The 17,125-nt window shown below is 38.3% G+C and overlaps 1 protein-coding gene across 9 annotated transcripts in view; it reads left to right on the forward strand.

Annotated features, from left to right (window-relative positions):
• The window catches only part of FANCC (FA complementation group C), a 289,577-nt gene that overhangs the window by 165,907 nt on the left and 106,545 nt on the right, over positions 1–17,125 (forward strand). For all 9 annotated transcript variants that reach the window (XM_035707500.2, XM_035707501.2, XM_035707511.2 and 6 more), the window contains one exon: positions 16,649–16,762. In XM_035707500.2, coding sequence (XP_035563393.1) covers positions 16,649–16,762 — 114 coding nt within the window. The remainder of the gene's footprint in view (positions 1–16,648; positions 16,763–17,125) is intronic.

Below are 17,125 nucleotides of genomic sequence, written 5' to 3' on the forward strand. Positions count from 1 at the left end.
TATTAAATGTGAGATATCTCTTCCACATTCAAAGACATCAAGTAAGCCAGTTACGTATATGAATCTGGAGCATAGGAAAAGGAGCTGGGCAGGAGCTAGAATTTTGGAATGTGTTGCAGTTACCCAGAAAAAGTGAGATGGGCCTCCTAATGCCCTCCCCCAAATTTGGTTCTGATGTAGAGATCAGTGGTCTCAACCATAAACCGCGAGGGCATGCCCATACTAAGAGGATGTGAGAATACTTACATAATGCGGCTTTCTGGGCAGATCAGTGCTGGCTCCCTGGTTATTCCAGAAATGACTTAAGACAGCAGGAAGGAGACTGGTCTGGCTTTTGTGGTGGTTAGAGGATGGGCTGGGGCATGAGTTGCCGTGTGTAGGCTGAGCCTTTTGAGGTTTGCACTCTATTGCGTCCCCAGGAAGGAGCACCAGGATCTCCTCCTCAGCTTCCTTGCCAGCTTCCCCAACACAAGGCAGAAGGGGAAAGGGGAGCAGTGCAACATTAAAAGTGGATTTAAACTCTGTAACAGAAGACTTCAGCAATAAACACTATCTAAAATGATAGAACTAGAAAAGCTTTCCTGAAGGAGGTCTGAGGACTCCAACACTTGAAAATCAGATTGAGGAGGAAGTATCAGCAAAGTAGACTGGACAAGGAAAGAAAGGTATATAATATAGTATGCCACCAGCTAAGACAAAAACATCTTAGGGGAGCAGAAGCCAGGGGCATCATGTGCCCACAGTGGCTGTGCACCCCACAGCACCCTGGCTCTTGCTGTGTGTGCTGGAGGTGTGCAAGGTGGCAACCAGGGGAGAAGAGTCAACCTGCTACTGCTGAGGAGATGAGCAGGATGGAGGGTAGAGGTAGGTCTATTAGTTTGCATCATGGCATTTGGGTTCATGAATTGGTAGAGACAGAAGCCAGATTAGAGAAGATTAGGGAATGAATGTGAGGTGAGGAAGTAGAGAAGGCAAGTTTAGAAAGCTTTCTCAGGAAACTGCCAAATGCAGAGCAAAGAAATGGGCAGTAATTAGAAGGAGGAAGATGTTGGATCAAGGAGAACTTTTTTTTTAAGTTAGATCTTAGAGCACAGTTACAAACTGATGTGAACAAGACAATGATGATCTCAGAGAGAACAAGGATCGCTGCTGTAGAGAGTCCTGACAAAAAGGGGAGGGGGTCAGAGCCCAAGTGGACAACTCCACTTTATAGGAGCAGAGACATGCTTCTTCTATCAGAATAGGAGGGAAGGCAGAAAGCAGGCTGTTCAAGGAGGTGAGTCTCTAAGCTGATTGGTGATGACAGGTGAGAACTCCTTGCTAATTAATTGCTGTTTTCCCTACTATAGATGAGACAGGGTTCTCAGCCAAGAGCAGTGGGAAAGGGGCAGTGGTGTGATGAGAAAAGACATGAAATAATTGCTCAGAAAGCTGTGAAGCAAGTTGACCAGGAAGCATAGGAGGGCTGTGAGGCAATGCTGAGCCCATTTGAGGGTTGTGGTCATGAAATCAGAGCTCGAGCAGGCGGCTCTGGTATCTCATGTTGTCACCAGAATCAGCTGTGTGGGCACTGATGAAGAGAAGGTAGAGATGAGTTCACAGGGTTGGGGTTTCACATGGCAAGCACCACAGTACTTTGGGTGGTTGTGGCAAGTAGAGAGCTGAGGGTACTTGCAAAAAGGAGTGATCATTTAAACTTAGCGAGGTAGTCATTAAAGACATGACCTATTTATAGTAAATGTAAAGTATACATTTCTAGGTCTACCTTCGTCTCTCTATATTATGTGATTGTAGATATATTTCAGTGCTATTGTTTGATGTTTTAGTTTAGGCTTATTTTCTAAAGCCTTTTGATTTTGGTTTTTGGAAAACCAACTATAGTTTTTCCTCCTGGAACTAATGAGTGAGCAAGCAAGAGGTTCTGTAAGCAAAAGTAAAAGTTGCAGACTTTGTTATGATTGGACCTGTGTTTGGAAATTCTGTGAATTGTGTTATGTCAGCATCCTGCTCATGGAATAGGCTATGTAAACAATGGGTGTTGGGTGGTTCCATGAATGAGCAGCCTTCTCGCTTACACACTTAACCACTGCAATTCTCCAGATTTCTGAGTGTTTATTTCATAGTAAAAAGGGCTCTAAAAATACCAGGCCAGTTAGGTTTTTATTGTAGATCATTTCATTTAAACTGCAATGGGACATATAAATTTTAAAAAGAGAAAAAAAAAAACATTGAAAGCAGGATTTTGAAGGAAAGGCTATAGAAGTCTGTAATAACTTGTTTTGACTGTGGATGTGAAAGTGCAAAAGAGATGTGAATAACTTTATTTCATCTTTTCAGTGAGAGCAATTGGTACATTTAATTGATGCACAAAGGATTTGAATAATAACACATGAAAATATCCAAGTACTATGCTAGCCTGACAGTATTGTAGATACCAATTTTAAAGTAAAAGAAATTCTCCTTTTGAAGTTGATTTTTAATATATTCATAATTTCTTATTTGCAATATTATTTTTTAAAATTGTGAAGGCATGTCAGGTGATAACTTTGAGTGTTCAGAGTGAAATAAGAAAAGGATTAGGATGGATTAAGCTCTAGGACAAGAGACAATGACCACAAGTTGTACAGGGGAAGATTATTAGTTGGGGTATGCAAGCTGGGTTTAAAAACATGAGACAGGGAGCACTGCAAGGAGTAGAAGTTAGTAGGAAACAGATAATCTAGAGAAAACAGACCCATACAGTATTGTTTCAGACTGCCAGGTAACAATTTTAGGGATATAAGTTTTACTGATTATGAAGTATGGACAGGAATAATAAGTACAAAGAAAACTAACATTTTGCCTTTCAGTGGGCAGGAATTTCTGCCTTCCAAGAACCCTGATCTTCTTTACTGGGCCTGTGAATTTCCTGATAATGTCCTCTCCCCAGAAGCAAAGACAGCTGGGGTTGGGGGAGCAGGGTGTTTTGAAAATGAAGTCATGATAGGAGGGAGGCAGGGGCAAGAGCTAACAAGAGTTTTTTATGGAGAGGACTCTGTGAACAATACTAGCTTTTATGCTGTAGCCACACTTGCTATCCTAGGGAGTGCAACTTGTATCTCTAACTTAGGGACATTGCAAATATTTAAGTTTGATATAAGCAATTGTTAATGTTTGATTTGTGGATTAGGAGACAGAAAATGCATCAAAGACCCCTCTCTCTCTCTTTCTCCCTCCCTCCCTCCCTCTCTCCCTCTCCCTCTCTATCTCTCTCTCCCTCTTCCTAATAAGGGTAACATCTAGACATTTGGCCTGTCTCAAAGAAATTGAGTCAGCCCTGGCACTGAACCATGAGAATTAACATTTATTTAGCACCTACTATGAGCCAGATCTCTAGATGGGTGATGTTCATACATAGTTTCTTTCAGTCCTCCTAACCTTGAGAGGTATTCTTCATTTCAAAGATAATTTACAAACTAAAACTTAGTGATTTTTTTTTTTTTCCCACTGAGCAGGAGTTGCCAGTTGAACCTAAGTATGTCTGACTCCAAAGCCTAGGATGTTTCCACTCTGAAAGTATTCTCGGGCAGCCCGGATGGCTCAGTGGTTTAGCGCCGCCTTTGATCCAGGGTGTGATCCTGGAGACCCAGGATTGAGTCTCACGTAGGGCTGCCTGCATGGAGCCTGCTTCTCCCTCTGCCTGTGTCTCTGCCCTCCCCCCCTACCCAGCTCATGAAAAAATAAATAAAATCTTTAAAAAAAAGAAAAGAAAGTATTCTCATTCAGCTCCTCCAGTAATGTTGCTGCACAGCATGGTTAAAGCTTGTTTGGATCATTGTTATATAGAGATTTTGGACCAGAGAAGCATTAACTATAGCAAAGGTAGGGAAGTGATGGGATGACCTGGGCTTTTCTTGTCTTGATTTATTCCCTAGTGCATGGGAGATAAATATACAGTGTTTGGGCTGTGTGGGCTAGGATGGTGCCAGGGTGGTGATCCTTAAACTTCACAGTGCAGTGAGGTGGGTAATGGTTCTATTGGAAAAGCTTCATACCCAGAGGTTTTGATTCAGTGGAATGTCTGTATGGTGATAAGAACCCAGATGATTCTGATTGAGGTGTGTGTCTCCATATCACACCAGGAGAAATGCTGAGGTAGGCAATGCCATTTTCACTGGCTCTTCATCCATTTCTTATTTGATTATGAGATGATAAACCTAGAGGTGATAGCCCCACTGTCAAATAAGTGACACAAGACCAGAGATTGTGGAGGTGGACCTTGACCATGATAATGAAGAGAGAGAAGGTTTAAAGGTACTCAAATCCAGGAACTGGGTTACTTGGCCATCTATTCTAAACTGAAATTGAGCAGAACAACTACTGATCATTAGGGATGTGCTATTAACCAACATTCCCATACATGTGCCTCACTTAATTTTGTAACATATAAAATCAATTTCATCAATCTGCATTTTATAGAAATGGGAACTGGCAAGGCCTGACATTGTTTAAAATAAATTACCCAGGATCCCTTTATTTTTTAAATTACACAAATGATGTATCAATATAGTCTCACAGACAAAAAAAAATCAAACACTCCAAACATAGGAGCCTTCTCTCAACCCCCATGCCCCTTTACAGAAGTAATCTCTGGTATCAACAGACTGTACAGATAGTTCCCCAGCTTTTGAGGGTTCACTTGACAATTTTTTGACTTTATGATGGTATGAAAGTGATACACATTCAGTAGAAACCATACTTTGAATTTTCAATTTTGATCTCTTCCCAGGCTAACCATATGTTGGACAATCCTCTCACATGATGCTGAGCAGTGGCAGCTCCCAGTCAGCCAGCAATCCTGAGGGTGAACAACCCATACACTGATAACCATTCTGTATCCACACAACCATTCTGTTTTTTGCTTTCAGGATAGTTTTCCATAAATTACATGAGATAATCAATTCTTTATTACAAAATAGACTTTGTGTATTAGGTGATTTTGCCCAAGTATAGGCTAATGTAAGTGTTCTGAACAGTTAAGGTAGCCCTAAGTTATGGTGTTGGGTAGGTTAGAGCTTTTAAGTACACTTTGAACTTAATGACACGCTTATTGGGATTTAACTCTATCATAAATCATGGAAGATCTATAGATCCTTATAGTCGTTGTATTTATATATGAAAATACATTAATTGCATTTATATACGAAAATACACAATATGCTAATGTTTCTTTTTCACATAAGTGGAATAACACTGTATGTATTATTCTGTAACTTACTTTCTTAACACAATACTAACTCCTGTAGTTATTTCTGTATCAGTTACAAGGTCTTCTTTATATTACTAGTACTCATCTTTATACCAGAAACTGCAGGAACATACATAAACTATAATCCAAACTAATTTTTAAAAGCACATGTGGTTACCCCTGGGTGGCTCAGCAGTTGAACATCTGCCTTCCGCTCAGGGTGTGGTCATGGAGTTCTGGGATCAAGTCCCACATCGGGCTCCCTGCATGGAGCCTGCTTCTCCCTCTGCCTTTCTCTCTATGTCTGTCATGAATAAATAAATAAAATCTTAAAAAAAAAAATAAAAGCAGGCATGTATTTAAGTTAGAGCTTCTACCGTTTTGCTCTTGAGGGGATATAGCAATGTCTGGAGAGATTTTTGGTGGTTTCAACTTGGAAGGGGTTGCTACTGGCATGTAATGGGAAGAGGCCAGGAATGCACAGGGCAGCCCCCCATAACAAAGAATTATCAGGCCCAAAATGTCAATAGTGCAGAGACTGAGGAAAACCTGCTCATCTTAAGAGTATTTCAGCAGCCCCCTGAAGGGCTTAATCAATATACAGTTTCTCAGCACTAACCTTATCCAGAGTGCTGGATAATAAATGGTAGGATTTCAAGTTTTCTCAGGAAAAAAGCAATTATACTCTGGCCTCTTCCCTGATTTGCAATCATATTTGAACTTTTATACTTAATAGTATTTTGCCATGAAAATGGCAAAATAATCCATTGATTACTAACTACTTATTGAATCTTGCATCCCAATTTCTTGAACTATGCTTCCCCACATAATAGGGAAAGGTGTTTCTCAACACATGTTTTACATAGCTAGTTTTCCTTCTGCAGAAAACTTCTCATTGAATTAAACTTTGTCCACTTTGGCTTGAGTAGATACTGATTGTATAAAATTAGAAATCATTTAGCAGTTTCAATATTGAATGGAAATAAAAAGAACCTTGGTAATTGCACATCTATTAGATTGAACCTACCATGCCCAAATAAGACTGATAAGCAAGACTGTTGACTCTTGGAAACAAATTGTCAGGTTCCAGATTGGGAATTGGCATTATTTAGGTTAATTTATTTAAACTGCTGTTTGTATTGAAGGAAATAATGTATAAATTTTAAGCTTAGGCAGTTTTCATCCCTTAAAAAGTCTGTTTATTACTACTTTGCTAACGGGTATATAATCACAAATATTTTCAGTGAAAATAATGAGGGTGTTTTTTTTTCCCCCTCAAAATGACCTTAAATTAAACATGTCTGATTTTTAGGAAGAACATACTAGAAATAAAACTGTATCTTTAATTTAGGACTCATTTCTTCTTGATTTGGATTATAGATTATTCTAATACCTGGTAGTTGCCAAGTTACATTTTGAAATATTTTTTAATTCTTAATTTATAAGAAATAAAAAATACTGTTGGAACTTAGAACATTTTAATTTACAGAATTCTGAGTAACTTTTCAAGCAATTTATATTTTAGTTTTTTTATAGTTTTATGAAGAGCAGTGGGTATGCATTATATCATAACAGTCCTTAAAATTCTAGATATTAAGGATTTCAGATTTTAGAAGAGTTAGCAGTGAAACTACATCAGTATAATGATTTTTTTTCCCGAGACGTCTCAATATTAATGAGTGCTTCAGACTAACAGCACAGAATTGTGATGGTGTAAAATGTTTAATTCGCTTTTATCCTACTTTGTCTCTTAGAATCTTTATCCAGAAATAATTTGCGGAATTTGTTCTGCCTCTTATGTATGTATCCCTGACCAGCACTTTGTTTAGTGTGCCTGCTTTTGAACTTCAGAGAAGTGGGGTCATGCTGCGTGTTTATAATTTTATTCTTTTCCTTATCATGTGCTATGCTTGGGACTCTTACTTTTCTATGTAAGTTTTAGAAAAGCTTCTGAAGTTCCACCAAAAAAACCTATTTAGGATTGTTAATGGTACTTACATTGAGTCTGTATGACAAAGAATTTACATCTTTATGACACTTAACTTTTCTTGCTGGGGCCATAGTATATCTCTCCATTTAGGCAGGCCTTTAATGTATGTCTTAAAGTTTTGTGACTTTGATGTTTTGTCATGTAGTGCTATGCACAGAGTGCTACTGGTCCAGTTTATAAGGGGCAACTTTTCTTCTTTTTTAGTGAAGTAGTATATTTAGGTGGTGCTTATTAAGTTGGTCTAGATTCTACATTGTGTTTTTTGTCAAGGGAAATGATGATTTAAGATTGTATTGTTAAGGAAATTAGCCAGTTTTCACTATGGTATCTAATTTAGGAAAATATAAATCACTTGCAGGGATTTAATTAATTTGAAATTGTAATATTAAGTGTAACAAACAGGATAATAATATAAATGTTTTATTAGATGGGAATATAAAAAAAGAAGTGACTAATTCAGTATTTGGTCACAGGTATTTTATATGGTAAACGAATCTGCCAAGCATTCAAAACAGCATTAGTTCTATTGGCCAACAACTGAATTGACTGGATGCTTTTGTAAAAGTTTGTAAGGACAGACGAAAAGATTAAACATGTTGTGTTATACCTCTAGGATTAAATTTTTTGGTAAAAAATAATTGAATAAATTGGATTAAATTAGCAAAAGTTTTGTTTTGCCATTCAGGTTGCAAAGGGAAAAGTTTTAAAAATGTGTAGCTATGTTTTACAGTTTTTATTTAAGGATAATCAAGATGGATTTGTGATTTTCCAGTGCTCCTTTCAGCAGAGATGGTCCTTGCTGTTGCTTCTCCTGTCCCTTCTGGGTGCTCTGATACTGTGGTACTCTTAGATTGTAACAAGCTCATTAGCACCAAAGCAGCGTATTTTTCAATGAAATTGTATTTACATTGGTGTGCCAGGTTCCAGTCAGTGTTACCAAATTAAGTAAACCCCTTTGAAGTAAAAGCACATAAGCAATGTCATGTTTTTTCTACTATTCTGTGGATATTTTATGGGCTGAAACTTAGGAAAGCAAATTGTGAAAAGGAAAATTTATCATTTTATACTGTAACAAGGTCACAGAGGAATCCAGTAATTATAGTGTTCAGTAACTATGAATGAGCAATCCATTCTATTTATTTTTATTTGGCTAGTGTTTGAGTGCCTAGTGTATGCAATATGGAGGACTAGTTAACAGTTGCTCTAGGGAGTATAAAGATAGTGACCACCTCTTTCTTGGGGAGCCTGTGAGCTAATTAGTACACGAAGAAAAGGGTTACTATACAGTGCAAGGCAGAACTTGGTGGGCACTGTCAGAGAAATACAAACAGGATGCCATAGAGATTTCAGGAGAATCTGATCTCATCCTGTCAGGAACTAGAACAGGAGTCCTGGAGAAAGATGGATTTTGAAAGACATTTGTGATTTTGGCAGCTAGAAATGTGTGGAAGAAAGAAATGGGACAGAGATGGGAATGTGGTGACCCAGCAGGGAGTCTGATGCCACCAAATTGCAAGGATTAAAGGGAAAGACCAGGAGGAGTAAGTTTGACCTCCTTAGAGAGGAGGGGGATATGCTCAGGCACCCAGCAAAGGCTGGGAATAGGAGGGATGACAGGAACATTTCCGCTGGAGTCATTGCCCCGCCTACCATGGCCCCTCTCCCTCCACTTTTCTCTTCTCCTTCCCTATTAGTCTTCTGTCTGTCCTGCCACACAGCCTCTCTTTCTCTCTTTCCCTGCCTCCTTTCCCTCACTCTGTCTGTACCCAGCTGTCAGAATCATCTCAGAAGTCATCATCTCTGGGAGCATTCTGAAACCCTACAGTTGGAATTAATCATTTTTTCCTCTGTTCCCACAGTGATTGTCTTACTCCTCCCTCGTTGTAGCACTCACTGCATTCTGTCTTATATTATGGCTCTTTTCCATCTCGATCTCCCTTCCTTAGGCTGTGGGGGCTTCTTATCCCAACACCTTAGTAGCATGGCTTGAATAAACATCACATTAAGTGTGTTGAATAAATAAGGGATCCTTGTTTACAAACAGGTTTATTTATATTATGTATAAAGAGCTAGATGCGGTAGAGACCAAAGTGATGGAAATTCTAAAAGACTTTAATGATCAGATGAAGAAATTGTTTGGAGAAGCATGAAATATGTGCTCTCAGTTCAAGAAGATTGACCACAGTTTGGCTCTCTTAGCCCTCTGGCTGGGCAGAAACCACAGTCCTTCATCCACAAACCAACTGTGGGCCAAACCACAGCCTCATTGCTCCAGCTTTCCTCACCTACCTGTGAGTAAGCTGCCTGTTACAAAATGGAGCAGATACAGTGAGGTGAGGACAAAAAAGAACACCTGAAAACACGGGCAATGGATTTTCCTCTAATTTATTTAAAACTTCTCTCCTTATAAATCTTCACCTTCATGGTTATAAGTATTTTTAAAGTGGCTTTTCAAACACTAGCAGAATTCTTAAAACAACTCCATGAATCAAAATCAGACTTCAGATGTTTTGTACACAGCTATGTTCACTCCTGCATCTTTCATCCTCGAAGGATTTAGATCACAAATCTGGATGATGTGTTTGCATGTTTTCTTTATGTCCCTTGAGTCAGAACCTGTTCGTTTACATTCACATCCTTTTTGTGGATACTAATTCCTGTATTCAGAAGCCCAGTTCTTCATCAGTTCATTAGTAAAAAGGAAAATTGAAATAGAGGATTTCTGAGATTGCTCTGTCAGCATTTACAAAAGAATCGATGATCATGGGGATCCCTGGGTGGCTCAGCGGTTTGGTGCCTGCCTTCGGCCCGGGGTGTGATCCTGGAGACCCGAGATCGGGTCCCATATCAGGCTCCCTGCATGGAGCCTGCTTCTCCCTCTGCCTGTGTCTCTGCCTCACTCTCTCTGTGTCTCTCATGAATGAATAAATAAAATCTTTAAAAAAAATTTATATAAGAATCGGTGACTGTATGATGGTAGGACTGAATTTTTGTCCAAGGGCCAGATGCCTACAGAATCTTTAATGGTTTTCTGTTTAGACTGTTAGCCACTAGGTGGCAGTAAAGAAAATGCTCAGCAAGGAGAAATGCTTATCTATTTTTAAGTTTTACTTCAAAAAGAGAGATTTGAAGATCTAAAGTTTGAGGTGTCTGTGCTGCAGTTATATAACCATAGCCAGGCCTTGGTATGCTGTTTCTTAGGACCTATGCTTATTTTATCCAGGGATAAAACTCTTGTGACCCTCCATAGCAATTCATATCACAGAATTATGGGAAGAACAGACATAAGTTAAGCATGTAATTTTGTTTTGCCAAACATTTTCTATGATAAAAAGTAAGCCCTAAAGGGTCTTAAGCTGAGAACCAATCAGATTTGCATTATTATGATAAAAAACTATTCCAGAGCCTGTGTAGAGTGGATATAGGGAGATTCTTTATAAGTTTTGGCCATAGAGTAACCAGCTTTGGTAATTGTAGGAACTTTGGAAATACAGATAGTTGAAGGAAGAGATTTTAAATCGCTGCTAGAAAAAAAAATCTGTGTTAACTATTTGTTACATTTTTTCTCAGCATTATTTTTCCATACAAAATTAAAATCACATTGAACATATAGTTTGACACCTTGGTTTTTAAGTTACTGTTATATAGTTTTTCTTATGTCACGAAATATCTTTTTCAACATAATTCGTACAGTTGCATAAACCATGATGAATTCAGTCAATGCATTGTTATATAGGTTATTTATGTTGCTTCTGGTTTTTCACTGTTACAAATAATGCTGCTGTGAACCTAAAACTTTGATTAAGACATATTCTTGGGAATTAAATTACTGGTTAAAAGGCTATGAACTATGATGCTTGGCTCTGTATCATCAAGTGACTTCCCAGAAAGGCTTTACAAATTTGTACTCCCAACAGGGACAGAGTGCCCTTTTCATTATATCCTTACCAACACTGAGTCTTACAGTGTGTGGGTTTTTTTTGTTTTGTTTTGTTTTTTAAACAGGTAGGAGGTGGGAACTAATATTTATAGCACTTGATTTTTAAAAAAATCAGTTTCTAACCATATCATTTTAGGAATTTAGGCCAGGACAGGTCTACGAATCAAGTTGTTTTCATTTTTCGAAGACCTTAAGTGTTATAGTCAGCTTGTGTTAATGTAGGCGTTGTGAATACTATCTAGGGAACTATTCATGGCTAGTTTAAACATTACTCAGGAATTATTTACAATCCCTGGCCGTACCCTCTGAATCTATTGATTTTAACTTTCATTGGCTCAGCTACCAAAGTAACTCAAGCACTTTTGGGAAGCCAGCCTCCATGCATTAGCCCAATGCCTGGGATGTGAGTGCTTCTGAGAGGCACTGGAGTTATAGGGGAAAGCTTTGGCATGGTTTTCCTTAGGATCTATAATCTTAACTGATCGTTAACTGCTATAGCGTTGTTGAAATTGGTTTCTTTCCTTTTTTTTCTTTTTTTAAAGATTTTATTTATTCATGAGAGACACACAGAGAGAGAGGCAGAGACACAGGCAGAGGGAGAAGCATGCTCCATGCAGGGAGCCTGATGTGGGACTTGATCCCGGGTCTCCAGGATCAGGCCCTGGGCTGAAGGCGGCGCTAAACCGCTGAGCCACCTGGGCTGCCCCGAAATTGGCTTCCTTCTATTGTACATACACTGTATTACTTTTTATACCAACTAAATCTGTAGTACTTTGTATTTTAATTTTTTAAGCATCAATTATGTGAATTATAATGATAGTAGCCACCTGTTTATAGGTGGTTTAATTGAAACTTGCTTAACTGAATTTTATTAAAAACTTTTTTTATGGGATTTTTTTTTTATGGGATTTTAAGTGAGATGCCATACGGTATTTCACACATGGAAAGTCCTCAGTAACTTTTAGTTGTCTTGTTAGAATTCCCTCAAGAAGTACGTTTAACCAGATCTGGAGGAACCCTCATGGCAGAGAGATTAGAACATCCTAAAGTCCTGAGGGGCCAAAGAGCCCATAGCCCCATATAGCTCCAAACAATCCAGTGAGGGAAAGTCAGCCCTAGGTGGGGTCTTTGCTTTGGGAAGAAGTTTAGGCTTCATCAGGAGAGTAATTGGGAGCCATAAAGGGTCTTAAGCTGAGAACCAATCATATATGCATTGTTTTGTTAAAAAATGATTCCAGCCACCTGTGGAAAGTGGTTACAGGGAGATTCCCGACAAGGTTTGTCTATAAAGTAAGTAACCAGCCTTGGGCACATTTCTTAAGCTAAATGTGTCTTGGTTTCCTCATCTCCAACACAGATTTAGTAATAGTACTCACCTTATAAACTGAGCTATTATTTATTTGTTATGTCCTCAAAACAGCTTCTAGTGTATAAGTGCTTTAAAGTTTGTTAAATAGAATGCTGAAAATGTGATGGCAGAAGGTTGAGCACTTCCAGTACTGCCCTCTCTCCATCTAGCTGACCTCCACCATGGAGAACGCAGACTGTCCCTGACTCTGAGTCCTTGGCTAAGCCTAGTTTCCTCCATCCCCATGTCTGGGTGCCACATGGATGTGGCATATGGCTGGCCAGGCCTGGCTAGCCTCTCTTTCACTTGAGACCTACACTGCACTTCACACAGTGGGTCAGGCCCCACTTTCCACTTACTCCATGTAGACTTCCTGCTGGGGAGAACTATGCAGAACTCACCAGTGCACACTGCCCCTCAATGGATGGTACACTGGCTGTAATTTAACTCCCCTGGCTTTGCCAGGCTGACTACAACTGCTTACTTTCACTCAGATTGTACTGGGTGTTTGAAACTAACTGGTGTGTCCTCAGCTCCTGTTTACTTTCTGTATATATAAAAGGACAGCTTTGAACTGAAAGAGAAAAGGCAAATAATATGCATATGGCTTCCATCCAGCCTTTTCTTGTCTTTAGTAGGGAGCCTCTTAAGTATTTTACATCTTACCAAAAGTTTAACTCTATAAATCTCTATTTTTCTCCCTTCTCAGTGACTTATTTTTGTAACTCATGTTATACATGTTGTTGGGTTTGCTTTGTAGTTAGTAATGTTTCAAAGCTACTTTGTTAACTTGCTATGAATTTTTCCAGTTTGAAAATAGTAGATGGAGTCTCATGCAGGAATAGCAGTTCTCAGCCTGCATGACTTAGTGTGTTGCCTGTAGTCCTTTTTTGAGGATCATGAGGCAACTCTGAGCTTACAGGGAGAAAGTACCATGATCTACAAGAAAAGGGTGGGGGGATCCCTGGGTGGCGCAGCGGTTTGGCGCCTGCCTTTGGCCCAGGGCGCGATCCTGGAGACCCGGGATCGAATCCCACGTCGGGCTCCCGGTGCATGGAGTCTGCTTCTCCCTCTGCCTGTGTCTCTGCCTCTCTCTCTCTCTATCATAAATAAATAAAAATTAAAAAAAAAAAAAAAGGAAAAGAAAAGGGTGCATACCAGATCCAGGGTAGAATTCTCCCTGGGAGGAAGGACAGCTGTAGAACTGGTGGGGGAAGGGAGAGATGGTATAGAAGGCTTCCTCTGTGTTTCTAATGCTTGTTAAATGTGATGGTGGGTGAAAATTGTCATATTATTTTATATCTTTCTGAATATGTGAAACAGTTTATGATAAAATTAAAATGATGTCATCCACCCTGGGCATTACTGGTAAGTTTATTGCCTGGTTTGGTGAGGCCTGCCCTTGACTGAGGCAATACAGCCTCTTCCCTTCATGGTCCTCCAAGTATTTGTGTATGGACTCAAACATTTAGATGTGGATATACAAGTTCATTTTATCACATAATGTGTACTTACTAAATGCAGTGCAGGACTTAAAAAAAATAATAAATTGGGTATTTCCCTGTGAATATATAAAAACCACTGGGTTGTATACTTTAAGGAATAAATTTTATAGTTTATGAATTATATCTCAATAAAGCTGCTGTTAAAAAATAAAATGTTTCCAAATATAGCACGGTTTCAAAAAGTATTTTTTCCTGATTATAAAAGTAGTACACATATACACATAGGAAACTGGAAAATGTACTAAAGTAGAAAGAATATATATACCCCTAATAGCACCATCCCAGAGACTGTTAACATTTGATGATGGTTTCTTCCATTACCTTTTCATTTCCATGTATAGATTATTTTTATATTGATGAGATTGTTTCTGTATATTAAAATTTGCATCTTCCTGGAGCACCTGGGTGGCTCAGTCAAGTAAGTGAAAATACATATTACATAGGTCAGATCAAGCTGACATCGACATCGGGCTCCTTTCTTAGCAGGGAGCCTGTTCTCCCTCTCCCTCTGCCTGCCACTCCCCCTGCTTATCTTCTCTCTCTGCCAAATAATATATAAAATCTTTAAAATAAAATTTGCATCTTCTTTTAACAGTGTAATATAACCATTGAAAATGTTCTCATAAATTCCTTATAAACATTTTAATGGCTTACAAGATGAGCCACTGTATGAGTATTATAAATTAATCAGTTCCTGCTGTTAGACGTTTTTTGCTATGAGAAATAACATTATAGCGAATGTCTTTGAGTATAATTCCCATCATCATATTTGGATTTATTTCCTTAAATGTATACCAGATACGTTAAAAGTTCTGAATGCTTTTAAAAATCTTTAATATGTATTTTCTTTTTTTTTTTTTTAAAGATTTATTTATTTATTCATTCAGAGAGAGCGAGAGAGAGGCAGAGACACAGGCAGAGGGAAAAGCAGGCTCCATGCAGGAAGCCCGATGTGGGACTCGATCCTGGGTCTCCAGGATCACACCCCGGGCTGCAGGCAGCGCTAAACCGCTGCGCCACCGGGGCTGCCCTTAATATGTATTTTCAAATTGCTCTCTATAAGGCAGACCTCTACTAAACTATAAGACACCTTTGTTCAGGTTCTAAACCCCTGGGCAGACATAGCTCTGGCAATCCAAGCTTGGGGTGGGTAATGGGCTTGTGTTACACCCACTCTTATTCTCTGAAGGTGCCTCAATGTAGTTCACAGCAGCAGGATGTATGAATATCCATTTATATTTTAATAGCTCACACAGTGTACCTGTGTCAGAGAACCCAGACTAGCATTCTGTATTTAGATCTCTAAAAATCTTTAATTCATTAAGTGAAAAATGGTATGTTGATATTTAAATTTACCCTTTGAGGTGAACATTTATTGGTGTTTGTGCATTTATTTGTATTTTCTCTTATGAATTATCTGTTCATACTCAGTTTTTATCATATGATACTTTGCACATTAATTTGATTACTTATGATCTGTTATTATTTATTAATACCTTTCCTAGTTTGTGCTTATATTATTTTATTAAAACACAAAGTTTTATTTGTATTTAGAACAACTAATGATTTGCTCTCTTAATTTTCACTTTACCTTTGTAAAGGCTCTTCCCCATTCAGACACCTGAAAAGTACTCATGTTTTCTTCTTGTTTATTGTTTCATTTTTACATTGATTGCTTTAATTTAAATTAAATCCAAGTATATTTTGACAAATAACAAAGTATAAATCTAATTTTTTTCAAATAGTGTTCCCATGGCACTTTTTTTTTTTTAAGATTTCATTTATTTATTTGAGAGAGTAAGCAAAGGCAGAGGAAGAGGAAGAAGACGACTCTCCTGCTGAGCAGGGAGCCCAATGTGGGGTTCTATCCCAGGACCCTGGGATTATGACCTGAGCCTGAAACCAGACGCTTAACCAGCTGAGCCACCCAAGTGCCACCCCTGTAGTACCATTTATTGCATTATCTTACCCTAGTAATTTGTGGTGTGTTCCTTCTCATGTGTTAAATATTATAGCTCCTTGGATAAAAATATTTTGGTGAATTTAAAAACAAAAAATCACATTCTTAATATGGTTAAAGCATTGTTCATGTGTTATATATTTTTTGCTTCATTGTTAACATTTGTTTAAATTGACCTATTTTTAATGTGATAATTTTAATGCTAACATTTCTTTTTTTAAAATTTTAATGCTAATTTATTTCTTTTTTCTTTTTCAGTTTATGTGAGTGAATGCACATGAACTGGGTATTGGGACAAAATAAGATTACCCATTTCGTAGAGATGAGCACATTTACAGATGACCTGGGCTCTAGGCATTATACATAATAGGCCCTTGCACTCCCTCTTTTTTTTTTTTTTTTTAAGATTTTATTTATTTTTTCATGAGAGACACAGAGAGAGAGAGAGAGAGAGAGAGAGAATGAGAGGCAGAGATACAGGCAGAGGGAGAAACAGGCTGCATGCAGGGAGCCCGATGTGGGACTTGATCCCTGGTCTACAGGATCACACCCTGGGCTGAAGGCGGCGCTAAACCGCTGAGCCACCCGGGCTGCCCTCCACTCACTTTAAATTTTTCTGTTTATACCCGGGCTGCCCTGCACTCACTTTTAATAAATTTTTCTGTTAATGTCTTTAAGGGGTTGTTATCTCAGATACTTTCGGCATTCAGATTTGATACAAAAGAAGTTGATCTTTTTATTCAAAGTCTTGGATATACACCTGAAGATTACTGTCCTGGTTTGCTTAAAAATGTAAGTATTTTTAATTTATTAGTATTGAAAGTTTTGTTGCTTGATGTACCATTAGCAAAAAGGGTAAATGGAAATATTTCACTTTTCCAGGAGAGATGTTTAACTTTTCTCGGTTTATCTCTTCTTACCTTGGGCAGACTTACAGTCATGTAAGGAAGAAATGTGAGGTGGGAGATTATGATAAAAAAGGAAAGAATTTAGGAGAGGTTATTCTAAATCAACCAACCCCTCTTGTCTCCTAACAGATCTCATTTATTCTCTCAAAGATTTTTGGGAGAAGAGATTGCCTTAACCAGTGTAAATACATTCTTTTACTGTTGCACAAATTTTGTATTTAAAATAACCTGATAGGAATTTTATTTT

The sequence above is a fragment of the Canis lupus genome, chromosome 1 (genome assembly GCF_003254725.2).
Source record: "Canis lupus dingo isolate Sandy chromosome 1, ASM325472v2, whole genome shotgun sequence".
Taxonomy (NCBI): Eukaryota; Metazoa; Chordata; class Mammalia; order Carnivora; family Canidae; genus Canis; species Canis lupus.